Below are 26,555 nucleotides of genomic sequence, written 5' to 3'. Positions count from 1 at the left end.
TTTGATGTTATACTTAAAGAGGCTTGTTAGTGTAAATGTAATAAACACAACTGATTTTCACAATGTGCAATGTCCTCTGCTGCATTTTTGTTCTTTTACCATTACGATTTGCAAAAAACCTGAGTGCTGAGGAGCAATGGGCACCACTGCAGGGAAGGGTGGCTCCAGGCCCTCCTTACCTGTGCTCCCCAAGTGTGGGTCCCGCAGCCCTTCAGAAGCAGCCAACCCAGCAGGGTGACAGCCACAGCCTGGAGAAATCCCTGCAGGGATGGAGAGCACACAGCAGGATGAGCTGGTGCCTCCACGTCTCATCCAGCACTTGGCGCAGTGGCAGATGGCCCTGCCGGGCTTTGCCGTGCTGGGAGCCTACAGCTCGGCGGGCTGAGCTCACTCGGGTGATTAAAGCCGAGGCTCTGAGGCACTGAAAGTGCCACTCCAGTGTTGGCGACGCTGCTGAGGGGACTTCTGCTTGATGCAGTCAAAACCCCCCCATAAGGTGAGACTTCCTTTCCTCTTCATGCACAAATATAGAACTTTAAAATAAAACCTGACTTCATGATCTTGCATTTGCTACGCAAATGAAGACAAGAATTCAAATAAAACCTTCCTAACAACCTTCCTAACACAAGCTCACTGTAAATGAGTGGAGCTCCCTATCTACACAAAGGTGAGAGATGGAATGTCAAAAATGAGGCAGGCTGATTATTTCCCACCACTGCAGCCTGATTTCTCAGCCCCTGGTTTAGAAGAGGAACCCTTTCACACCGCCCTGCAGGAAGGAGGGCACTCCGGCTTCCTGAGGCGGTCAGAGGTGGCAAGGAACCACGGCTGCTGTGGGGATGGTCTGGGGGCAGACTGGGGCTGCACACGATGGGGAGGGAGAAGCAAGGAGGCTGAATCACAGCAAGGACACGGCCAGGGAAAGACAAAACCTCTGATGATCCCGCGCAGGATGTGAGTACTTTATTGCACACCCGGTGGGTGCTGGCATCAAACCAAAACCTGCTGCTGGGCGAGTAGCATGCCTGCCCCTGGGGCTGTGCCACAGCCGGGTGCTGAGCATTTCTGCCGTCCTGGCAGTGGTCACACAGCAAGCAACCAAAGAGGCATCTCTGCCAGCAGAAATACACCATGAGAAGAACCATTTGTAAATTTTTTTTAATTTATTAAAAAAAAAATCTCTGAAGTTGAAGTACAAAGCAACTGGAAAAGTCTCACAACATAGTAATAAAACAACTTTATTCCATCTTAAATATAATCTCTAACACTAAGCCTGTAATTCCTGCTAAAGCTCACTTATTCGAATGGTCTTTACAGGCTTTCCTCATCTGAGAATGACCACTGAATACTGGCTTCAACACGACATCAGGAAAACAGTAGTATGGGGAATAGATCACAAGCCTTTGGTGCCCCATGAAACATTGCAGAACCTGCAGGAGACACAGCCAGCGAAAGGAGCCTGTGGGTCCGCAGGACTGGGACCAGGGCTGAGCAGCGGTGACAGGGGCTGCGTGTCCCCTCCCTCCAGCCGGCTCAGGGCCGGAGGACGAGGTGGACACAGCGCACAATGCAAGGGCCTGGGAGCCAGCAGCAGGGGTAAGCAATGCGCCCTGAGGGAAGGCAGGAAAAGGGTGGAGGAAATGAAAGACACGTTGGGAAAGGAGCCATCAGCACCAGCAAGGGTTGCTGTGCTGCCACGCTGCTCCCTGCCAGGCCTCCATCACTCCCCTGCCACTGCCTCTGCTCCCAACAAAGCCTCTGCCTGGTTCAGGGCACTCAGACTAAGCTGTCCTTACAGACAAGTTTTACAGCTGCATGGCTTCCCATGCAGCTCCTTATGTGGTCCCATACCAAGGGGCCACCTCAGAGAAACATTCAAGTGTGCATTTTATTTGTGTTCCTCCCCAAACCAGGCAGACTGCTGCTCCTTGCTGCCCTGCAGCCCTCAGTCCCTGACCTGTGAGGAGCCGGAGCTGAGCCCTGACGCACTGCGTGCCTGAGGAGCTGGGCCCAATGGCTCGTGCTGCGAGGAGACCCAGCGCAGAGGCACGGCCCGAAGCCCTGCACCACCAGGGCTGGTGCCTGCTTATGCAGCAAACTCAGGGCAGCACCGGGCCCTGCGGCCCCTCTCAGCTGCAGCTCCTGGCTCAGCCCGTGGGCGACAAGAACCATGGTCACCCTCTGGCTTTGAACTGGCTATCTCCTAAGGTGATGAAACCCTGGTGCAGCTGAAGGGAATAAGACCAGCTAATGGGGTGAAGGAAGAGGAGCCCCAGAGGAGCAGGTCTGCTGGTCCAGCTGAAATGACAAAAAGCAGCCCTCGAATGAACACAGCATCCTGTCACTTAGGGTTTGCTCCCCATCTTGATGCTCATGGTGTCCAGCCACGACAGCAAACCCATGGCAGCCAGCGCAGCTGCCTTACGGGGCCAGGGCTTGGGCACACGGCGCTGCTCCCCAGCCAGACTGGTGCACACTGCCTTCTCCACAGGTGACAGGAAACAGCCAGGCCCAGCTGAAAAACACCTCCTCAGAAATGAACATGAGAGACAAACTGTGGGGAGGGCCAGTAAAAAAATCTGCTCTGCCTTCAGTGCCTTTTTACTGTCACCTAACAGGAAAAACTTGTCATCCTCCCCATCCCCTTTCCAGTTAGCTGTTGCATAATTCAGTCAAAAATGCTGCTAGGACAAGCCAGAATATTTTATGGAAACTTCCTTTTGCACTCACCAGTCCCTGGAGCAAGCCAGGAGAGGTGATGAAATACATTCCCCGACACCTCATGCTAGCAGCATAAAAAAAACAATCTTTCCAGACACATCCCTGACCCACATATGTGACTTTCCAGCACTTGTCTCTATTTTTCACTTATCCTTTTTCTCTCGCCTTTACCTTATCTTCCCCGCTGCTTTAATCAAGTCCTCCTGCTGGCCTGCCTCTCATTAGGGGATGCGGTGTCGGAAGGAGGCAGTATCGAGTGAGTGCTGCTACTGAATTTCTGTGCTTGCATCCTGCCCTGGATGGTCCTCCCATCCCCTGATTAGCAGGCAAGTCCAGGGTGGAGGTGAAGCGCAGCATCATGCCAATGTGCTCCGGCAGAATCCAGCATAAGCTGCAGGAAAATGAAGAACTTCTCCAAGCCTGCCCGCTTACCTGCAGGATGAGGGGTACCGAGGCCGTCAGCACATCGTTCCGCCAGCTGCTGCCTTGCACATCCGCGCCCCAAGGGCAGCAGGCACCACCTACCTGCAGCCCACTCTCAGCGTGCTGTGCCGCTGCTCCAGGAGACCTGCACACCGACCCTGGTGCCACAGCCAGACCAGCATCTTCAAAGCTGGGCCTGGGAGTTGAGGTGGGTTTTCGGACACCTCAGACCCCCCTGCTGGACCAGACGAGAAGTGGCATCTGCCAGCGCCTCGGCTGCAGAGCACCTTGTTGAAGAGCAGGAGGCAACCTGAGCCGCTGGTCGCTTGGGGAGACTCTGCCTGGCACGAGGGCGTACTGAGCACCTGTCAGACAGCTGCAGGGTGGAACCAGCACTGGGACACGACACAAAGGAACTGCAGTCCTAAGTGGGCATGGACCGCAGCGTTTGGTACAGGTGGGGCGACTTCGTAGCACGTAATACTTTCATAAGGTGAGGGGGGGGCTATCAGAGCAAGAAGCTGCTCTCAGTTCACAGGGTGCTGACAGACACAGGGAGGACCACAGCACGTAATATACCCACGCACAGCCACAAGGCGCAGTCTCTGGGGCTGCCAAGAGCACCTAGATGTGGGGCTCGCCGATAGCCGCGTTCCTCTTCTCAAACCTCATTTTGAGCTCTGAGACCAGGGCGTTGTGGGCGCTGCTGTGACCTCGCTTCTTCAGCTGCTTGTTGATGAACTTGGGGGTGAGGGAGCCGGACACGGTTGGCACCCGCCACCCTGAGGCGTCCCCGCTGGGAGCCAGGGCAGGGGGTGGCGGGGGCACGGGGGCGGCTGGTGGCACGGGGGCAACCTGGACATTGTTGTTGCTGTTCTCGTTCTGCAGGCTCTGGGCATCATCCTCAATGACAAACTTCTCCGCGGCATTGCTGGGCCTCTTGAACTTCAGCCACTCCATCCTCACTGTGCGGGATGGCTGGGTCTGCCTCTTTTTTATGATCCTTCTTACCGGCATGATTTTGTTGGAGCGCTTATTGCGCCAGAACATGGCAGTAGAGATCATGATAGTTATCAGCACCATTATGCCCATGACACCAGCTAGCACTCCTAAGGCTTTCATGGGGTTATCTTTAGTTTGCATCAAAAAGGCGGCCATAGGCCCTTTGTGAAGAGTCTGTAAAAGAGTACAAAGAAAACACATGACTTACTCTGTGGGACAGACAGCGACCTAGAAATTTCATTTGTCCAAAATATGTAACAAGCAGGGACCATTACTGGAAGTTGTCTCTAAAGAAAAGTGAGAGTCAAAGAGCCGGTCCAGCTTTGCACAATTTAGAGCAGTAGACTGGGCAAGCGCTGCAGTGTTGTGAGAAGGATGGCCGTCAAACACAAAAGCTTACAGGAGTATTACTGCCATATTAGGGCAGATTCCTGCGTATCACCATAGTGTTTGTTTAACTTGCAAGAACTGAGCAAGAAAATAATTGGCTCTGGGATCTGCAGCTGTATTGTTGTACTATATTTCAGAAATAATTTCCTAGGAATAATAGCGTTGAACCCAAACAGAAGTTTATGAGTAGAAAATGATCTTTCAAAAACAGCCGCAGGTGATACGGTGATGCAGTTTATAGGACTATTACTGAAAATGGCATTTAAAAGATTATGAGAAAACTGCACTTTATAAAATTACAGTGTACAAATGAGTAGTTAGCAGGTATGCGCTGCATTCTGTTTTCAAGTACTCTTTTACAGACATAACAAAACTCTTTGAGATAAGGGACATGATTAGAGCTAAAGAGCTTTGTTTTCAGAAAAAAGAGAAATAAGCAGTGACGTAAGCTACATATGGCATATTAAGGACAAATGAATGACCAGTTCACTTTGCAGCTTAGCACACTGTGCGTCTCGGAGGTCCCCGTATAATTTTGCGGATTTTGCCCTGTGGGTGGAGCTTGGATCTTTTCACACTTTTCCAGTACATGATGGTGGAGATCACCATTGTTACAGAAATGGTGGAAAGGACGCCACTCATGCAAATTCCAAATATCGTCCATGGACGCTTCTTGAGGCCTAAAATATAGGATTTTACCCTGGACTTGATCTGGAAATGTCAAAAATAAGAGAAACGGTCAACCCATGCATGGTTGTATTTGAAAGAGCTGAGTATCTGTTATAAATACAACTAGGGAGCTAGGGTGAGATGTTTATGGAACAGATAGCATGGAAAATAAAGGGAGCTGAGTGTCTTCACTTCACTTCTGTATTTTCACAACCTACCTCAAGCATATTATCCAAGACCATTGTTCCCATAACCTGAATGTTTCCTATTGGCAAAGAGAAATGGGCAAATACGTGCTATTGAAAGTCATGGACCACCTTACCTTACAAGTAGGGACCAATTTTCTTTTTTTTTTTTTTGTTGTTGGTGTGCAAAGTTTTTCCATTATTCAATGAGCAACAGACCTGAGCTAGAAAAAGCAAAGCAGCCCATGACTGTCAGACCTTGGATTCAACATCAGCTTGCTGTTGTGCATTACATAGATATTGCGTACTTAAATTCCATCAGATGGCAGAAATTCTACCCTAGCTTACATTAACTTCATGTGAAAATCTGATGAATTAAGTGTCAGACAAAACCTGCTAGGTAGTACATGACCTGAAATGAGTCCACTTATGAGTGTTGTCGAGATCTATTCTGTAGCGTGGTACAGATGGCTACATAATATAGAACCAACACGAGAAAGATGACATATACTTAAGAAGATGCTATAGATCAGTAATAATTATTTGACTAGCTATTTGCAAATCTTGAATAAATGGGATTAGACAGAAGTATGTGTCCCATGTTGTCAGTGTACAATGATTCCAGGATGAGAACTGATGAAGATCATACAGTGAGTTTCAGAACACAGTTTCATTCAACTGCCTCTCATCTCACTAAGTTTGATACTTGTTCAGAGCTTCCAGGTATGAAGAGATGATTAATACCGACGTTAACCCCTTAATAGTTAGCTGGTTCAGCCTATGTTTTAATTACTGGGCTGCTACTATACAAAGCTTTGCCTAGAATAAGCCTTGGATGACAACTGTTCAGTGATGTTTGCATAAAAACATGAGGCATTTTGTAAGCATACAGTGGTAAAAGTTTGTTGTAGGCATGACATTCGCAGGATAAATGGGAAGAGTGATTTGCAAAACAAGCCTGAAACGCCATCATCTTAGCTGTCCTGCAGACAGGCTTACGGTAAGTGCATTTGTCACCAAAAAGCTTTGACATCCTGTCTGTGTCATCACCGTGACCCAGTCAGGTAATGCAGAGTCCAGGTCTGAGAGAGGTTTGAGCACCCTCTTACAGTGAAAGTGTGAGAGCATTTGAACACCTAAGTTTAAGCACCTCGTCTCTGAGCACTTCCCTGTACAACCAAAGCACCTTCAAGGCACTGCACCATTACCAGTAGTGCGTCAGAACTGGGTCATCAAACAGCGCCACTTTGTAATTTATTTAGCTGGTATTTTTTCCCTAGGAGGCATGTTGCATTTTGGAAAGCGCTGATTTTTCTTGAACAGATTAAACAATGGCAGATGCACAATGAAATGAAAGCTGTAATGGGAAACACTGTCATATTTCTGGGCCTAAACACAGAAGAAATGCTCTCTTTCACAATAGCCATTACAGGAGTTAAAAATACCACTGCTCACGAAAGATAATGTTCTGATGGTTCTTCTGCTGTGATTTCACAGCTATAACGAGAACCGGCCCAGAGAAGGGTTGGCAGACAGTTCAGAACTGTGGCAGAAGTTTGGAAGTAGCTAGGCTGTGTATCAGCTTTGAGAAAAGGGATGTCCAATCCTGGGACAAGAATGCAATTAAAGAGATTAAAGCAACTGTTTGGAATAAAACACGCCATGAGCTATTCCTCATTTAACACGCACGTGTGGTCCTGGGTTTCTCATGCAGAAACCTTGCAGCCATCTGTCCCCTGCAGGGAAGCTCCTCAGACAGCGTCCCTCAGTGTGCTGAGGTGCCCAGCTCAGCACCCCTGGGACTTGCCAGCTTTTGAGGGGCCGGTCTCCAACACTGACACGTGCCTTTGAAGCTGGTGTCATGAACTCAGCACTGTGCAGTTTAAGGACAGGTAAATGCTTCAGGCTGTGAACCTGAAAGGCAGGCTGGGGAAAACACCTCTCTGCAGGACACGGGCCTTATTCTCACCATCCTTCCTCCACAGTGGCTTCCTCCTCAAAACCCCAAGTTTACCAAAGAAGATGCTCGTGTCTCCTTTGCTACTGAAAGGGTGACTTACTTCCTTCACTTTTCACTCTTCTGCCACAACAGTCCACAGCATGCAGACATCCACACCTCCTGGCAGCTTCTCAAGAGCCTTTCATAGTGCATGGGTTGCAGCATGCAGAACGAGTGGGCAGTGCATTATCCTGAAGTTGGACCCAACAGGAGCGTGTGGTTGAGCTATTTAATCACGAGAGCAGCTAAGGCTCGTCAGCTATATTTAGAAGTCTCAGTAAGCGGGTGAAGCTGTTAAGAGCCCAAGCTATCACAGATTATAGACAAATGAGGTTGTGTCGACTTGAGCAAGTGCATCTGTAAAACGAACCAGCCAGTTCTGAGGAGTCCATTTCCACATTTTTAGCATTTCTTGGGTTTTGCCTCAGATTAGACCTAGCCTTGTTACAGGGATGGTTGTGGAGTGTGTAAGAGAGGAGGAAATACACCTTCTGTGAGTTTGTTGAACCTTTAAATTAGGGGAATGTACTCATCAGGTATATTTAGAAGTCTAAATCAGTGACCAAAGCTATTAAGAACCAAAGACGTCACAGATTATGCTCTCTAAATGCGGACTAAAGCTCCAGGCTGTGAAGAGCTGTAAATAAACGCCCCCGTATCCTTGCAGAACCTCAGCGGAGTCACGAGGAGGCAGGGGGATCCCCCATCAGGCCAACCTCCAGGATCAGGATTGGGGGATCAGCTACCAGTGAAAATCATGGGCAGCAGGAATAGATTTTTTTTAGTGACATTAGGGTGCAAAAAACATGGCTTTTTCAGCATATGCTTCTTATTCTGTTGAGAAAGGATAGGAGATTAACAGATGCCATTCAATACCAATTTCCATAAAAACAGACTCAGTTAAATTAAAAGGCCTCTGGAATTTTTTATTGCTGTATTGTTCCAACAGCAAAAGGTCCTTTTGATGTGCAATACTGCTGAACTTAGCCACAAGGCATCTATCTCGAAGGGCACAGCCTTGCGCTAATTGCAATGGTAAATGTTAATCAGAAAATATGCCTGTTTAATTACTCGGTGTGATTAACACTGCAGGAAACCTCTGGAGGATGCATTCAAAAATATCTTCCTTATCCAAAATCAGTAATACGTAAATACCCACCAAACAGCTAAGAGAGACTGTGCAGCTGGAGCACGGAAGGACGACATGTAGATTCGTAACAGTCAAATAGAGAGAGAGAGAAAGGGAGCACACACAATGTCCCTCTGCCAAGGGACTGCTTCCTGCACAAAGCACTAGCAGTGACTGTTTTGTCTGGGACACTGGGAATGAGCAAGAGCTTCCTGTACCACCACGGTACCTCACCCACATGGAAGCTGGAACTTGAGTGCTTTTCAAGGAGATGTGATGCTCTTGGATAAAAAAACAAACAAACAAAAAAAACACAACTCAAGTCATTACAAGCAATGAAAGAAGTAGTGGAGAATTGTACAGAAGCTTACAGAGGACATGACATAAGATTAGTGCTGCAGGTCCTGCTGAAGAGACCTACTCAAGTGCAGAGAGAGGATGTTGTTGCTATTTCAGCATACGTGCTAGGACTTGGCAGGGAGAAGAGCATGGGAGGAAGGAATAGCTATGTCTGAGAAGAATCCCAGGTCTTCAGAGCCCTCTCCGCTTCCCTTTTACACTTTATTAAGGGGGAGCTCCCTCACTTTGTGCACACCCAGGACAAAAAGGAGCAGAGAGGAGATGTTGGAGGAGACAACTTCTTTTCATCACGTGCTTATGTTACTTCACACACTAGAAGGAAATCCAAGAAGCTCTTCATCCCAATGCACCAAGTGCTCTTTTTTTTTCTTCTAGATATCCTTCATCAGCCCGTATAGAAGGAGGAAGCCCCGGTTCAGGGACATAACTCCCCCAGCAGAGGAAGTGTGGGTACTCTCACTCTCCTTGATACCCCTCAGCCCTAGCCCCACACACTAACAGATTGGTAAACAGCTCATCTCTGCACCCCGGAGAGAGGAGGGAGAGCTGGGGGATATGGGTAACCTCCATTTCCACCTCACCTGTACTCTGGGGCCAACAGCTGGGGACAGTGCCTGAGGCCACCTGGTGCCACACACTCCGACAAAATGCCCCTTGTAAGAAGGTGCAGGGTGAGCCTGGAAGGCAGACAGTGAGGGTGGGCTTTCCTGCTGTTGGCTGTGGGTAGAAATTCTTACTTGTTGCATAAAACCCACCAAAACTTATGGTTTCCATTGGAGAAAGAGAAAAAAAAAAGAGAGAGAAAAAAAGAGAGAAGGCCAGCTGCTGTCTGTAGGAAGAGATTTGCATCTTTGCCCAGTATGCATCTGGTCCAGAGACTGTCACGCTAATGACGTGTTTCTCATTTACATTAAAGCCCATTTCCTTCCTGCTGGTACTTACTTAAAGGCATAGCAAGGCAGTTACGATAAATAAAAATCACACAAGCATGCACTGCTCAGCATAAATTGCTGCCTGTCCTTTGCTGGATGAAGAAGTTGGACTAACAGGACACTGTCAACATATGTTTGCTATGTTTTAGAGTGGTCTTTTGTCTGCTAATAATACTGCAATTATTAAACTGACATCCAAATTTCTATTTACTTAAAGTGCTTTGATAAAGTTTGCTCACTTTTCCTACGTCACTAATTTTGACTTGCAAAAAAGGTCTAAAGGGGGGGAAGATTGTTTTCTTCTCCTGAATGTAAACAAAAGATCAGAGATTTAGCAGTTAGGATTTACCTTTACTCTCAGGAGCCTATAGTCCTTAATTCGTATCTATCTCCAACAATCAAATGCAAGAAACTCATCATTAAAGGTCTGCAAGGCATGTCCTATGAGGAGCAGCTGAGGACGCTGGGTTTGTTAAACTTGGAGAAGAGGAGGTTGAGGGGTGACCTCATTGCTCTCTACAGCTTCCTGAGGAGGGGAAGTAGAGAGAGGGAGGTGCTCATCTTTTCTCCCTGGTATCTAGTGAGAGGATGCACATGAATGGCTCAAGCTACGTCATCAGAGGTTCAGACTAGACATTTAGAAAAACTTGTTTACCAAGAGGGCAGTTAGACATGGGAACAGTTTTCCTAGAGAGGTGGTTGATGCCCTGTGCCTGTGTGTGTTTAAGATGCATTTTGGTAATACTCTTAATGATAGACTTTAACATTGGGTCAGCCCAAAGTACTCTGATAGTTGTTCTTGATCAAGAATTGCCCCAGCACCGTTTAGGATTTTTCTAAAATATTTGCTTACTCCTCTGTGATATCAATCTTCAGAACTGCTGTGGTGCTGAAGGAAGGGGAGCCTCGGTCTTTGGCCTGCACTACCACTGACCATATACAGTCTTTGTTTTTTGTAATGTTGTGGATGATGTCCAGGGAACGGATATAAGATTTCAGCTTGATTTCCCAGTGCTTTGGTCTATATCAAACACATTGGCTGGGTCTGCCTGCATGATGGAATAATCCACAATGTTGTTGGGTTCTTCTGCATCTGATCTATAGCCTGGTTGAGGAAACGCTAAAGAACAAAGATGTTATTGTTTGCCTGAAGACAAAACTCTAAAAGTTTCTGAGCATTCACTTCTGATAATATCCATGTGGCAAAATTACTGATGTTTTTGTTTAGTCTTGGAAACAAACTCCCCTTTCCTGGTATCAGCTATGCTACATTTTCTAATGAAAAATAGCAGGCTAGAGTTCTTTTGTATAATGATTTCTATGCAAGATTAAAAGGAAGAAGATGAAAAGCAGAAGCATAACCTATCTGTAGACTGTAAACGGTCTATGCTAGGGACTTTTTCACACAGCATCGTGGACAAATGTTGAAATTAGAGAACAATGGAATTAGCTCCACACACACTAAGCTATATCTGCCTTAAGTTTTTTGCTGTGGTATTTATTCTGCTAGTGTTAGATGTTGCATAATCAGGCTTGACTATATGCATTCAAATATGTGTAACATCGGATGTTCTGCTCCTTTGCCTGTGAATTGCTATTGCAATGTTTTTTAACCTCCTGTTCTGCACTGGATCACTATATATAGTTCTGCAAAGTGAAGGGGATGAAGTTGTGTGGTTGAGCACAATGGCATGGCAGGAAGGTTAAGTATTCAAAACCCTGTACTTCATCCATTCATCTTACTTGGGCTTCTTATGATCACTGTACAATCCAGAATCCTCTACCAGCTAATGGTTCAAATACTGTAACAGAACTTTATCTTTTGCCTATAGAATTTATTTCTCTTTCTCAGCAGTCTGTAAATACTATTATTCCATGCTTTAATCCATTTGTTACGTACAAATGGATGTGCAGAATAAAGCCTCAGGAAAAGCCAACTTTCAGGCATTCATCATGATCCTTGAGCAATAAACTGCATAGCTGGGGCTTTTCCAAAGCACTCTGCTTTGTGACAACTGTGTTGTTTCTCACCTCTATCTTCACTGGTGACCCGATGATCATCGTCTTTTCCTGGATGTTTTCATTGAACTCTGGAGAGTGGTCATTGACATCTAGCACAGTGATGAACACTTCTGCCAGGCTGTACTTCCCATCTGTGTCCTCTGCTTCACATAGAAATTATACTTTGAGTTCACTTCAGCATCTAATACAGCCCAGGGCTGGGTGTAAATTATACCTGTTGATGGGTGGATTAGGAACCTGAAAAAAGAAGTACGGAGAGATTTTGAGTGTTTTTTTTTGGTAACCTAACATATATTTATAGCCTGGGGCAAAGGCGGGTTCTAAACACTGAAATACTGTGCCCAAAGATCAAAGACTGGTATTCTTCACCTTCCTCCTGTCAGGCTGATGTTTCTGAATCATTCACTCTACCTATCTTTGGCTTGTTCCTTTAGGCTTGAAAATCCACAGACTGTGATGTGAACACCACAGTGTCTGGTGTTTTTCTATTCATTGTGCACTAGCCATTTTAGCTGCATTTTCTGTTAAAGGCTTTGTCCTAAAAAAATGCTCAGCTCGATGGCCTTCCTCCAGAATAATTTCTTCATGTGAAAACATTAAGGAACTGCCTATTTGTTCAGTTTATAAGTACAATGTATTTGATAATGTCCTGAATAAATTAAAATTGATTGATATCTCCTCAACAGCTAAGGGAAGTTTGCTGCATATCATGTTTAAACTCTTTGCTTCTCAGAATGGGTAAGAAAAATGGCTGCTTTCAAATCCCCAGAAGTGCAGGGCACATTATGTCCTCCAAAAATCATCACTTTTCCACAGACTGCACTGGGATGGAGAGGGTGTTCAGATTTATCTGTAGCAAGTTCACTTCTACACATTTGTAATTACTGAGACACTATCAAAAGTGACATGTGAAAGCTCAGATTTACAGAGAAGATACCAATGCAGTGTCTTTTGTAAATGGACTACCAACACAGGCTCCAAACAGGGTTTTTAACAAATGAAAGGTTTTGTATATCTCCTTTAATTAATTTAAAGGATGACAAAATATTTTCCGTATCTCAGCTGTGAGCGTAATTGAGAGTGATTATAAAACATGCACTTAGTAATCCAGAATCATCAATTGTTAGCATTACTCTGTTAAATACAAATACAAGTCTTGATGAAAGCTAGGACCTGGAGGTGGAAAGAGCTGTGCAAACTCTTGGTAGAGACAGTGCCTGTGCTGAGTGCCTCTTTAGTGCCCAACCCAGCCTCACCACACAGACAGAACACTCATCATTGCCATTTTAGTGGAGGAACAGAAGCAGTGAGATGTGAAGAGATTGCAGCAGTGTACCCCACTCCCAGTGTCACTTTGGATGGAGAATTAATGACATAATGGTTATGTTTTCAACAACTAACACTATTCCTCTTACTCAGGTAAAACTCATCTTTCTGCCAATGCAACTGCATTTCCACTGATGCAACCCTGTGATGAAAAAACATGCTCCTAATTGAAAATCTCAAATCTGTGTGTTCAGCATATCTGGAGGTTCAATGTTTAGGAAATCATTCCAGCCTTGGAGAGCCATGCCAATCTGGCACAAGCAAAAGAAAAAAATCATATTTAAGAAGGGGAAAAGTGCCTTTACATCCTTATTTCCTCATTCAATAGTGTAAGAATAGTGAGCCTGAACATCCCCACAACTCCAATCAGAAGAAAGTTGCACCTGCTTTTTTTTTTTTTTAATCCTTTGTCAACAACCTCCACAAGCTTCTTTGCACCAGCAGTTACACTTTAAATCAGAGAGGTCTGCCTCTATGACATGACCTTTGCCTGCTTGCCTCTATGCAGCCTGCAGATAGCTTAAAGACTTACTGAGCAGCTCAGAATAATCCATCCTGGAAATGCTCCCATATGTGTACCCTTCTGGCTACAGAAGAGGTTCACCCTTAACATCTTGGATTTGGACTTTGATTGTGCCTCCTAAATGGCTTTCACCCTAACAAGAGGAGTTCAGCTTTAACTCCAGGGGATAATGTACAGAGAAAAATAGATTCTGGAGCTGAGTGCCTGAACAGCTTATTCATTTCTAAGTTCTGCCCTGCAGCCCCATCACGTCCAGGAGGTGCAGCTTCCAGCAGCAATGTCTGTGATGGCTGATGATGCTAGGCATGGCTGGGAGCCCCAACCGATGGACCACGGCAACTGCTGGGATGGAAGCAGTGTAGACAAAAACAACATATCAGGACCTTCTTACCCCCACACTGTTCCCAAGGCAAGGAGAAACCAGGCTCATTACAAAATCAAATAAGCAATGGATTCCCTTCTTCCCTGATGTAGGGCTGCAAGTTTTAATATACATGATGCTTCGAACATCCAGTGCAACTGGCCTTGAAAACTAAAGTTTATATCTTTGGAAGTCTGGACTTCTTTGATTTATTTTGGCAAGAGTTCAAACCGAACTATTGTACAGCTGTATAGAATGGTAGGTGAAAGAGCAAGGAATTTTTTTCCCCAGAATTGACTTTTGACAACTAGACCAAATCTCCCATTTCTCTTAGAAGTATTTTTCAGATGGTGATTGAACAGATCCTGTGTACTGGTACTTCAGCTGCCTTATATCTCTTTGGGTGCTTGTGGGTAAAATTCCATAGGTTGATGAAGCAGATGTTTAATGATCACACCATTTTTTTTTTTCCCCACAAAGCTCAAAGAACATGGCATAAACGTCCTTGGAAATGAGCAGATCAAGAATGAGCCCGCTCTTTTAAATTCTTTTTAATACTCTCCTTAAAGGTTATTTAATTTTATTTTTTACTTACAGATCTGCTCCTGTTCCATAGATAGAGTACTTGACTTCTCCCCAAAGCCCTGAATCTGGATCTGTAGCCTTAAGAAAAGAAAATAAGAGTCATCCTTTACTAAATCGCAAAAAGATGTATGGTCATTTTTCTTTGAAAAACAGGTCACTTAAAAAACCCAACTACCTCCTTTTGTCAGAACAATTTTTAGGGGGAAATCACACAAACAATTGTGCACCTAGAAAACAGCAAAATCTAACACACAGAAATTCACTGGGTGTCCCAATTAAGCTGCTAAGACGTTGCCTGTCTCCTGGCCAGGCTGGTGCCCAGAGGCTCTAGCAGGGAGAAAGCCACTAGATGGCTCTATTCATTGACATTTAACACATCTTTCCTTTAAAAGAAATGAAGCCAATCCCAATGACACAAGCTGCCCACTCGCAAGCCTTCCTAATTATCAGTTTAGTATTAATGTATATTCCCTGGCCAAAATTACTTACTGTACATAGAGGATTTTTTAAATGTTCCGCTCTTTTAATCAATTCTGTTTAAAGTAACGCGTAACAAATATTGAAAACTACACATAATATTTTAGCTTTGCTTAGAAGATAATCACTCTTGTGTCTGTGTGACTTTTAGTAATGCAGACGCTACAACAGTTGATATCTTTGTTCAGGATTCTTGTTGGCTTCCAGTCTTAGCTCAGGATTTGGAAAGCTACTGATTTGGTGACAGTAATTTCCATAAGCCCGTTTCTTTGGTAGCTCTGAGATGCTATATTGTACCATTGTATCTGGCCATCTAAATTCCTGGTGGTGGTGGTTAGCTCACTCATCTTCCTGATTAAACATTTGTTACTTCTTCTGAAAACTAGGACAATGTCTTTGATTCCTGCATGGCTATCAGCCTTGCTGATAAGTGTTTTAAGTTTCTCTCACCCCATAATTTTGACCACAGTCTACACTGGGACTGCCTAACTTTTCCTGAAACATTCTGTGCACCTGGAATCTCTGCCAGAATAGTAATTCTGGGTACTCAGAGAATCTCAGTTTGTGAAGTATATTTGTAAATCTGGGTCAAACACTGAGTTGTTATCACATGAAAATAAATTTTACATGGAAACTTCAGCTATGCTATATATACCTTGGCTTAGAATGGTTAGTTTCACTGCGTTTTACAAACTTTTTGTATTTTTTTTTTCTGCCCACCTCACAGAAATTTTTTAATTTGCCTTGTTGCAAAGACAGTGATGCTTGGAGTCTTTGTTCTCTACAGCATTCCTATTAGTTTCCTCTAACAACCATTTTTGTAGTGCTTATGTTCCTTTTCCTCTTTCATTCTTCCAGTTCTAAAATTTGCCTTTAGCACTTTATTATGATGATTTCATTTCCTTTGTGACTTGCAGCCTGTGCTGGAGATCTCTGGCAACCTGCCTCTATCACCCTTACCTCCGAGGCCTCTGCAAGGTGACTTGCATCACCCACCGATCCCCATGTGGCCAGGAGCTTTGTGACATGAGACGTTTCCAGTCCCAGCAGCTGCATTAAAGGGGTACAGCTTGCATCTAATGTCTGGGAATGCTTCTCCAGCACAGGACCCATGTAATGCCCTGATTTTCCCTGATTTTCTTTCTACGGAAATGTGAGCACAGGAAAATCTATAAGCGTATTCTTCCCACAGTGAGACAATACTTCAACGGGGATCTTTCTTTCCCAGCTCTAAGCATTTTAGTGTTATATTCTTGCCCTCATTAACTGTCTAATTATGCATTTAGCAGCCAGATTCCTCCCAGGAGGAGGAGACTTATACCTAACTAAGCAGGCATCTTGTTTTCTTTTTACTCATACTTAAGCAAGCAAATCCAGTAAATCCAATTCCACTTAGAACCGAATCTTTCTGCTGGACATTGATTTGACTGGGGCTTTCTTAGTACTCACAGACCATGTGATCTGTCTTAAAAGCAGATGGCCTTTAATTAAAAAAAAAAAAAAAGTAAATTTGTTGTTCTGAAGAATGCTTGCCTAAAATTTTATTTTATTGGAACATGTTGATTCTGGAAAGGAACTGGAGATGAATGGTAATATTTGCGAGGTGCCATTGTCTACTATTTTTAAGGTATTGGAACTGTCTCCATAAATAGCTAGAAAAGAGAGTATTTTCTTAACAGATAAATAAACTTACAGTTACAGCAACTACGTTTGAGCCCCCTGGGGAGTTCTCAGGGATCCTGGCAATGTAGTAGTCAGAGGAGAATTTCGGGACATTGTCATTTGTATCCAGTAAGCGTATCACCACGTCAGCTGTTGAGCTGAATCTCTCTGGTGTGTTCACCTCTATTGCAAGAAGCTAAGAAGACAAAAAACCACAGAAAATTATTACAAAGCTGATATTACTACTTCTTAAAGGAGCTTCATAGAGGAAGCTTTGAGCTTCAGATGGTAGAGAATGGCTGCCATGGTGTCTCCTGCTCGCTTCATGCAGCACCTGAGACAAAGGCTGTTGGAGCTCATCCTCCCCGTGCCACTCGCAGGGCACTCAGCCTTTCCCCTGCCGTGTTACAGTTCCCCACTGAGGCAGGTGGTGTGTGAGGTCCACCAGCGGTGGCACCACTTACTGGCTGAGAGGCACATGCTGTGTTCAGGTCCTTGCCCTGCTAGACTGGGAGAAGTTTGTGTCACCTACAGCTGACAGGGTTTGGAGGGGAGCAGTTTAAGTAGGCAGGGAAAAAGCTATTTCAGTACCATCTTCTGGAGCTCTTCCTACCTTACAAACAGTTATAACAGTTGAAAACACACAGTGACAGGATTCTTGAAGAATTCAGCCCCAAAGGATTGTTTGGAATCACTACAGATCACATCTGTTCTAGAAGAGGAGTTTGTTACTGCATCTCTGTGCTAACTTGTGTGCTTGAGAGTCTCGGATGGTGTTTCACCAAATTACATTTTTGAAGGTAGTCATATAGACATCACCAAATCTGCTTGTGAGCAATCTCAGCTCTAAACCAGCACACAGATAAAGTCCTACTGCTTATCATGCACGTGGACCTACAACTAAATTATAGCATCCACAGCGAAATCTTTGCTGCTGGTATCAGCCCCTGCTAAAGTATCTTATAAGGGCTTAGTCTTTTCACTTTGTTTTTTACATTCATTTTTATTCCCTCTCCTTTCAGCAGTCATAGTCCAGCTATGTCAACATACTGACAACATCTTCCTTCCCTCAGGGGGGATTTTTGTCAGATTACTTCTCTGCAATGTATTATGCAGTCATATATAGTTCATTATAAGCAGAGAGAAGAAAAAAATAGTGTAAAACTGTTTCTTCAGAGGACTACACAGCAACAATTAATACAACTGCCAGAAAAGCAGACAGATATAGTCTTAAAAGTGGCAGGTGATTTGTTAAAATAGATTTGATTTTGGCAACTGAAGATAATTGCAGCCTCATCTGGTCCCAGTCTGCGGGAGATGTGAGTGTCTGCAGAAGGTGAGGAGCAGGTCCATGCTTCTTGTCAAGGAGGATGTGCTGTGAGCTGATGAAGGAGGGAGGGAGGTGGTTTGGCCCCCAGAGCAGGTCAGCCTGTGGCAACAAGTGCCAGCACAGTGGGACAGTGACACTTGGCCTCTCTGGCAGAGGAGCTCGAGCTCTAAAAGGCCAGGTTGGAGGGCACAGAGGTACAAATTATCACAGCTGCCAAAACTTGGGAAACCTGCTCTGGCTCTTGACAGCTGAAATGAAGAAGGTCATGCTGACCAACCTGTATTTAAAAAGCCAGCCCTAAACGTAAGACGATTTTCTCAAGTAGCCTTTGCCTCAGGTAGTTCTTTAGTGCACCTCCCAGTCCAATCACTTTAATCCCTCTCTGGCATTTTGCTGTTCAATAACAAACCAGAGGAGCAGGACCATTGTTTACAGGGAAAAAAAAATGACAATAGCTTCTCAAAGCTGCTGTAGGATATGTGTTAAATAGAAATAAGAACCTATTTCACCCCAAGTTTAACTAGAATGACTATTTTACCAACTAAAACTGGGTAGGAAGCGATTTGAACTTTTCAGGAAATGGAGAAGGCAATGAAGTCTCTATAAAGTATTTGCTGTCATACATTATTACCGTATCATTCAGCTGCACCTTCTTCATTTGGAATCTAGACAAAGGCTCTGCATTTTTAGCAAAGCTGTACAGTCCTTCTTCTGTAGAAATAATTTCACCCTCCCTTCCCACCCCCCAAAAAAGAATAACTACTCAAGTAAAAAGATGTATTTCTTTTTCCTAGTAATTAATTCTTTCAGTGTTCAGGCCAATCACATTAACTGCTTCCATTTCTATTAGCATTCATGAGGAGGCCATGTGTAGCTTCTTTACTGGTCTTTTGGCAGTTTAACCTGAATAAATGTATGCTTATTATAATTAGTTTCAGAAGCATTTTATAACCCGTTCTGAATCTTCATTTTGTTACAATAATGATGCATCATATTTTTGTAGCATCTATAACCCATGAAGCTCAAACTGAGTAACCAACAGTACAAGAAGAGACATGAAGCATACTGCAGTGAAAGGACTTTTGGGTAGTTCTGTGCAGAGCCAGGAGTTGGACTCAGTGATCCCTGTGGGTCCCTTCCAACTCAGGATATTCTGTAATTCTGTGACTTGCTAAGGACACAAAACAAACTATGTGGTAAGGGTGAGAACAAAATCCAGGAAGTCTGACTTCTGAACTGTACTAAAAAACACCTTTTTATGTATAAAATGAAAATTGGCATGTTGCACTCAGCTATATAGTTTTGACTTTTTTTTTATGACTACAGAGATTGTCTACACTGTTTGATGCAGACAGAACCAAACATCTATATTCATGTTCAGAGGCAGCTGACACAAACCATACTACTTAATTATGCTCATTATGAACTGATGAATCCGTTAGGGAAGGTGATAATACAAGTTTCCAGCTTTTAGATGAATGCCGGTTCTTGTATGGTTGGCTTGCAGCATGGGTGCGATAGCCCCATATCAGTCTGTAAAAGGCCATATATACAGATATGCTCTGACAAAGGTAGTGAGCAATTCTGGGAAATAATTTTCCAGTCAGCTGGGATCTTCAGCCAGCCAATATTGAAAAGCATGATCATGAACACATTACTTAGAACTAAGCAGGTGAATTTCTGGCTCCAGAGAAATTAGGATTTCACCCTGTGATTTATCATTGTAAGAGAAGAAATAACACCCTTAGGGTTCAGTCTAGAATGACTCAGCGCCACAGCATGTACAATTTTCACAGAGATAATAGTCAACAGTTTGCACTGACTGGACTAAATTGCATCCAGATGCATCCATTAAACCTTTGGAAGTTGATGAACCAAGGGTGGAAATGAGTGTCCTTTACATGGAATATAATGTCATTGACAAAGCATCAGACAACTCCAGGTGGACTGAGAAGATAAATCCCATCAGATACGTAAGCCAGCATACACATATCAGATACACAGGCAGAGAAGACACAGAAAGCAGAAGTACCTTGAAGGTTAACACCTTGAATTTTCATAGTCGATAGCAGCAGAATTTTCCACTATTATTGTAACCTGAGCCTCATTCAGGACAGTTTGGGGAACGACTCGGAAGATGCCACCAGGTCCAACAAGACGGAGGTTGAATTTAGCATTGGCTCCCTGTGAATAAAAGCAGATACTGCATTGTTTTTGGTGAACAATTCATTTCTTACAACTTACATTGGCTCTGTTTCTTCAGGCTGTATAAAATTAGCATCAGTCTTACTGCTTAGAGACCTCTGTTCTCCATCCCCTGAGAAAGAGACCACTAAGAAGCTTAGTTATATATCCCTCCAGCCCTGGTCACAAAACACGTAGCTTTTCTGTAAGTAGATTGACAAGCTTGGTTATTCTTCCAGTCATAATGGAAAAACCCTCCAGTAGAACTGGCTACGAGAGGCACTTTTTTGGCAAGGAGTCTTGGGCTTTGTACTGCATGCTGCCAGCTAGTGCAGTGAGAAGGACACCACCATGTGCAAGGAAGTCCTGCCTTCTCCTGGTTCCTGCCAAGGAAAGACAACTGTGCTGCTTGAGTCAGGACAACAGACCTCTCAAAAACCCAACCTGTTACCTTTAAGAACTCATTCTTGGGATGATGCAGAGCCATGAAGATGTGCAATTTCCAACAGATGGTACCTGACAGTTTGCACTGACTGGATAGCTAGCCCAGAGTTACAGCCACCAAACCTACTGGAAGTTGGTGCACTTGGGAGCAGAAATGAGCTCCGCTTCTGCAGAATAAAATGTGGCAAACATCTCTCCAGGTGAAGTGAGAAGACAATCCCATCACATAGATAAACCTAGCCAGAGAGGAAATTGGAAGCAGCAAAATCTAGAAGGTTACCACCACTGGTGTGTGAGCTGGGACCAGGGACCCTAGTGCCAGACCAACTCTTTAAAATTAACTGGAGCACAGAAATAAAAGATGAAGTGGGATTCTCACATCTGTGTCTTACAGGGGAAGAAGGAAAATGAGCTGAGCCCGCCTAACCAGCTCTCTGACTTCACCAATTTCTCCAACATGTCATGATTACATTGTGATAACCAGCCACATTCAGTGCCTGGCTGGTGCCCTGTTTTGCTCCTAGCATGAATCTTGAGATGAAGAATTTCTAACAGTAACTTTCAAAGGAAAACTTTACTTTCAGCTGTATTCCCAGGGGCTTGTTATGAGCAGTTCTTGCTGCAACCATGTCAAGAGGAAAAGTATTCAGCGGTGGACCCACAAGGAAACCGAGTGATATTGGATCTAAGCTCAGCAGTGTGGCATAGCACAGCAGTTTGCATTTTTTGGTTATACAAACCCCCACAGCTACACAGGGGACAACAGGCTCTCTTCTTCTGGGCAGTAAAGCCAAGCATGCAAAAAAAGCTGGAACTGCTGGACTATGGGGAAAGTTGAATATCTGACCACAAGAAGTCCTCTGTACTTAGGATGGTGGCACTGGTGGGGAGAGAACTGCCTCCCTCCAATGGCTGTGTGATTTCTGACAGTGATGTGCACTGAACCCAGATCAGCTCAGAGCAAGCCTCTCTGCATGTCTCAAAGCAGACAGCCGTGAGACACGGAATGACTGAAAGGACAACACACCGAGCCCTTAGCTGCATCTGTCAGATGAAGAGAGTAGAGGGAGAAATTTCTGTATGATGTTCTTGCAAGATGGCATTTCCATTGAACTTTTGGCCTGAAACAGGCTATGCTCATAACTTCCTTCTCACCTACGCAACCCATTCTCCTAAAGGGGCAACGGTGGCTGTGACAAACTGATGTATTTGAATTTTCTTCGCTATATAGAACTCTTGTGCAGAAGAGAACACTGCTTTCTATGCTTAAAACAAAGCAAACCAATCCCCCTAAGTGATGCCTTACACAATACTAGGAAGCTTCTTGAGAAATCTATACAGTATATTTAGCAATGTTTTCTGCTTATTTTATAGCCTAACTTGCAGCCCTGAATATTTTGTCAGCCTACATATGATAAATATGTTTTGTCTCTAAATAGAAGAATGGGTTTTGTTTCTTTTCTTCTGCAGCAACATCCTCTGTGACCAATAGCAGGATAGACGTAGCACTGCTTTGAAAGCAGTCATTTATCTGCTTGCTGCAGAGCAGCAGGAGGGGGGGAAGAGCTAGTGGGTTTGATAGAGTACAATACAGTCAAAACAGCACAATACTGAGCACAGTTATATAAGAGCACTCTTTCCAATAGCAATACAGTTCTCAGATGCATTAAGCTTTCTCTTGTCACTACCTAACCTGAGGCTAACTCAGATGGATGCCATTCATACAGTATTTAGCTTAGGGATCCCTATAGCAACCATCACCATAGTACCTATTGGTATCAGAGGTCAGCTAGATATCAGGCTGAGATGATGGAGCCTTCTTTTTTTCCTTTGATCTGGTTAGTTAGTTTGGCTCTGGCATAATTTTTCAGATTACCTAAAAATATCACTCCGGTGGGAATGATTTATCAAGTATCACTGCAGACTCTGGTTAACATAGAGGCCAGAAGGGTACAACCGGTTGTTTCCAGAGGGCTAGAGAAGATACAGACAGCACACACTTAAAGTTACTAAGTGTTGGGAGCCCTAAGTAAATCTCTACAGGGAATATGTTCTTGGACATTACACTGACAAACTGAATAGAACCAATAGGTAGAAATAAGGACTGCTTGACTTCAGTGGCCCAAGAGCTGGACTGCAGCTTTAGGACCACCCTGCTCATTGACATAATGGTATATGAAAGACTAAATACGCTTCTGGCTCCAAACTCTCTGTGGTAATGGACCCCAAAGATACTTTGTCTACCCTGAACTTTCTGGGAATGCAGGTGAAACAGTTGAGGTCCTAAAAAGAAAAAAAAGGGACCAGACATTTGCCAATCCTGACAGCCTTTACTCGTCTTTGGGAAACAGGGCAGGAAAACTCAAAGTCCAGGTAGATTCCACTTACCTGATCTGAATCGTTGACTGTAATCTTCAGTCCCCTCAAGATTTCACCCTCTGGGGGATGCTCATACATGGTCAGTTCAAATCTGTTCTGGGGACCATTTTCTCCGTAAAACGTTGGTGGATATTGTTGAGGTCGACCACCCTTATAGTCACCATGGCAAAAGCATACGCAGAGACATCACCTTCTGGACTGACTTCTGATGCCTACAGAAGGTAGAAGAGAAAAACGATGAGGGAATATTCCCTTCTTAGCTGCAGCTGGTTCTTTCCTCAGCTCCACTTCAGATATTGTTCTGCATGCAGAAATCACCCCAACACACAGTGATTTTGTGCACAGTTCACAGGCTTACATTTCTCTAGAAATCTCAGTCCATTTCACACTGAAGTTTATGATGATTAGAAGGTTATGGTAATATACCAGTCTCAACAAAATCCTGATGAAAAAATTCTCCTCATTTTGTGAGCTTAGTAACATCACCCTAGATGAAAACAGTTCTCTAAAGACAGATAATCTAATAAAGACAAGATAATTGCTTGCCTGAAGTGCTGACAGAATAGAAAGGGAAGGTGAACTTTAAATTTGCTGTGGTACTACAGGTATTTGATTGTTGCATTGCTGGAAGGACAGCAGCTTTGAAAATACTACAGGAAAAACCGTACTCGCTGTATTTAGGCAGCTGGAAATTTGAAAAAGCAGAATGAGACTTCTTTTTTTTTTTTGAGATTTATTCTCTGATTTACAATTCTGCTTTCCTGCCTAGACAAGCTAATTTAAGTTGGATAGAGCTTGTACAGATGAGCAAGTTTAACTGGCGTTTTTCTGAACTGAAAGATGAAAATCTAAGTTAAACAATTCCAACACACAGTCCTAATTCCTGGATTGAACCTAAGACATTTCTTCTTGTCAGCACAGAAACTCTGACTGGTGTTTTGTAACAAAGCAGGTATCTCTAAAAGACATTTTACATTCAACGGGCTCAAAAACAAAGGCACTAAACTGCTAAACTGCTCTGAAGAAGTAAAATTCAATTGTTTAAAGCATTCAGATGTAGAGTAGTGCTAAATTCAATCACATAATTTGTTGTCCCATTATGAACAAATAGTATCCTCACTGATTTGATATTACAGTTCTGCAACATGCAACTAAGATTGAATTTACCTGAAAGATTGTTGTACCTCTTTCTGAGGCTGGGGAAGAAGATCCTCAACTTGAAATAGACAGTTAGAACTGACAGCAACAGCCAAGGTGCAACACTACTTTGACTATATGTTAGGGGAAATTTATTTGTAAATTATGCCTAAATTCCCATATGTATCACTGAACGTATTGCTACGCATCTGGTCAGAACAAGAAACTGCACCAACAGCAAGTGGAGAACATCCCTGTAAATGGGTCTGCCAGGAAGGGGTGGTAGCAGGGTGAGCCAGGCCCAGGCAGATCCAGCAGGCTTCATTCAGTGACCACAAAACTTGCCCTCCTGGCACACAGCCATTGCTCTCCTTCCCTAACAGCTGCTCCCACTCATCCTCTCTGGTGTGCAAACCATCTGGAGGTACTGCTGAGAAACAGCAATTTTGCTGAATGCAGCCAAAATAGAGGCTTGTGCTTGCTACACAGCCAGGTATTTTATCTCTGCTTTAACATTTGGCACTTTGCTTAGGAGACACATTTTCCCAAGGTTATTGAAGGCTTCTCCAGGGGCATTTTGAAGTCTGAGCCAAGGTTTGATGTGTCTTGACTCTAAAGAAGCTGACCCTTCTCAGTGATTTCAAAGGCAACCCAAGGGTGCTACTCTTGTAATAGAAGCACACGTCACTACCTACATGGGGTTATACCAACATCCTTTCAGTCCCACAGGCAGGTTTTATAGTCTGCACCAAGCTCCAGGTTGCCACAGCTACAATCAGGAGGTGGAAGAGACTTGAAAGGGCCTGACTAATCCTGAATCTGAGAATGCCAACAGACTTTCGTAAACAGAGGGATTAGGGGAAGGAGTGGTGGATGAGTGTAACTTGAATGACAGGAACCCTACAATCTCTCGGGTTAGCCAGCTGCCCAAGCCCACCAGCAGACAAAGTGCCCTTGGGGATGCTATATTTAAAACTGTCTTCAGACAATATTGTCCTTACCTTGGTGAATTCTCATGGTTTTAATACACATTTGCTTGAGGAAAACTGATAGAGTCTTCACAATTTAACTCTACATTTTTAAATCCTTGCTCTTTAGAAATTGCTTAAATAATGTAGACAGTCATACTGATACCAGCTCATCAGGGTGTTAGCACTTATTTATTAGTACGTGGTTGATCAATGCTTCAGGAGTGGTTATTGACACAACACAGTGTGATCTACCCCAATCCTATTACTAATCACAGACTTTGCAGTTACCTGTCTCATCACATAGCAGTTACAAGACGTCAATTCCCAGTCCAGCAATAACATTTGAAAATACAGAGAACAGTTATTTACATATCGCAAAGGATTTGATTTTCTAGACTCAGGCATGAAACTAGGACAAGATGACTTCACCTGAAAGAAGATATTTGAGACATCATATCTCATGGAACAAAAGCAGTTTGTTCTGTTTTACACTATCTGGCAGTCTGCTCAAATATAGCTCTTAAAACAGGTAAAGTGGGCTATAAATTGAGCTATTTTAGACAATCATGACTACTTAGGGCATTTAAGACCAACAGTCTTCAAGTGACCACAGAGCATACCTGAACTTGTAGTTCATACACTTCCTTCTTGAGCTGATTTGGGCTTTTTATAACAGAAATGGCTCCAGTCGTGTTGCTGATCTCAAAGGAACCTTCACTTCCTGCAATAAACCAAGATACTCTAGTCACAGGCCATTCTTCCTGTTTTCTGAACAAGCACAATCAATCAGCCATATACCTCATTAAGTATATCTTTGTTTGCATGTGTATCCATCCCTATCAGTAGATCTGCATCTGCCTTTCAAAAACAAAGTATTTTGATGCCTGGTCACGGTGTGGTGAAAACACAGATGGAGGCCAACGAGGGATTCCTCCCCTAGGAATGGCTTGGCAGAGCCCTACTCATATGGACAGCTGCCCTCATTCTCCTTTCCCCCACCTTGGTCAGTTTCCCTTCTAGACTCAGCAACCCGGCATGCAAATTCGGTATTCATTTCTGTTATGCTGTCTTCTTCATATGCTGGTTTAGAGACAAAAATAGACAGTCCTCATTTTAATTAGCAATTCATACATAGTTAAGTCTGAGAAACAAGAATATTTCTCTCAGTAATATCAGCTAAGGTGAGAAGTTTGACAATCTGAAAGAAACAGTTTCTGTTTCTGCAAACAGTGTCTCTTGAGAAACATCTGCCCTTAGATGCTCAGCTGATAATAATAAAAAACACCTCTCAGCCTTCTGCAAGGCTGGCCTGAACTAAAAGGGATTTTGGAGAACCTCAGTTAA

The 26,555-nt window shown here is 43.8% G+C and overlaps 1 protein-coding gene across 1 annotated transcript in view; it reads right to left on the bottom strand.

The window, feature by feature from the left end:
* Positions 1–1,163: 1,163 nt before the first annotated feature.
* The window catches only part of CDHR1 (cadherin related family member 1), a 52,834-nt gene continuing 27,442 nt past the window's right edge, over positions 1,164–26,555 (bottom strand). Inside the window, 14 exon segments of the mRNA XM_040563526.1 lie at positions 1,164–4,320; position 10,596; positions 10,664–10,817; positions 10,820–10,906; positions 10,909–10,915; positions 11,842–11,975; positions 11,978–12,069; positions 14,638–14,705; positions 16,798–16,962; positions 20,129–20,154; positions 20,157–20,280; positions 23,113–23,234; positions 23,237–23,315; positions 25,832–25,932. Coding sequence (XP_040419460.1) covers positions 3,769–4,320; position 10,596; positions 10,664–10,817; positions 10,820–10,906; positions 10,909–10,915; positions 11,842–11,975; positions 11,978–12,069; positions 14,638–14,705; positions 16,798–16,962; positions 20,129–20,154; positions 20,157–20,280; positions 23,113–23,234; positions 23,237–23,315; positions 25,832–25,932 — 1,712 coding nt within the window. The 3' untranslated portion in view covers positions 1,164–3,768.

The sequence above is a fragment of the Cygnus olor genome, chromosome 7, assembly GCF_009769625.2.
Source record: "Cygnus olor isolate bCygOlo1 chromosome 7, bCygOlo1.pri.v2, whole genome shotgun sequence".
NCBI lineage: Eukaryota > Metazoa > Chordata > Aves > Anseriformes > Anatidae > Cygnus > Cygnus olor.
Note: the sequence above shows the minus strand (reverse complement) of the source record. Positions and strands in the feature narration are given on the sequence as shown.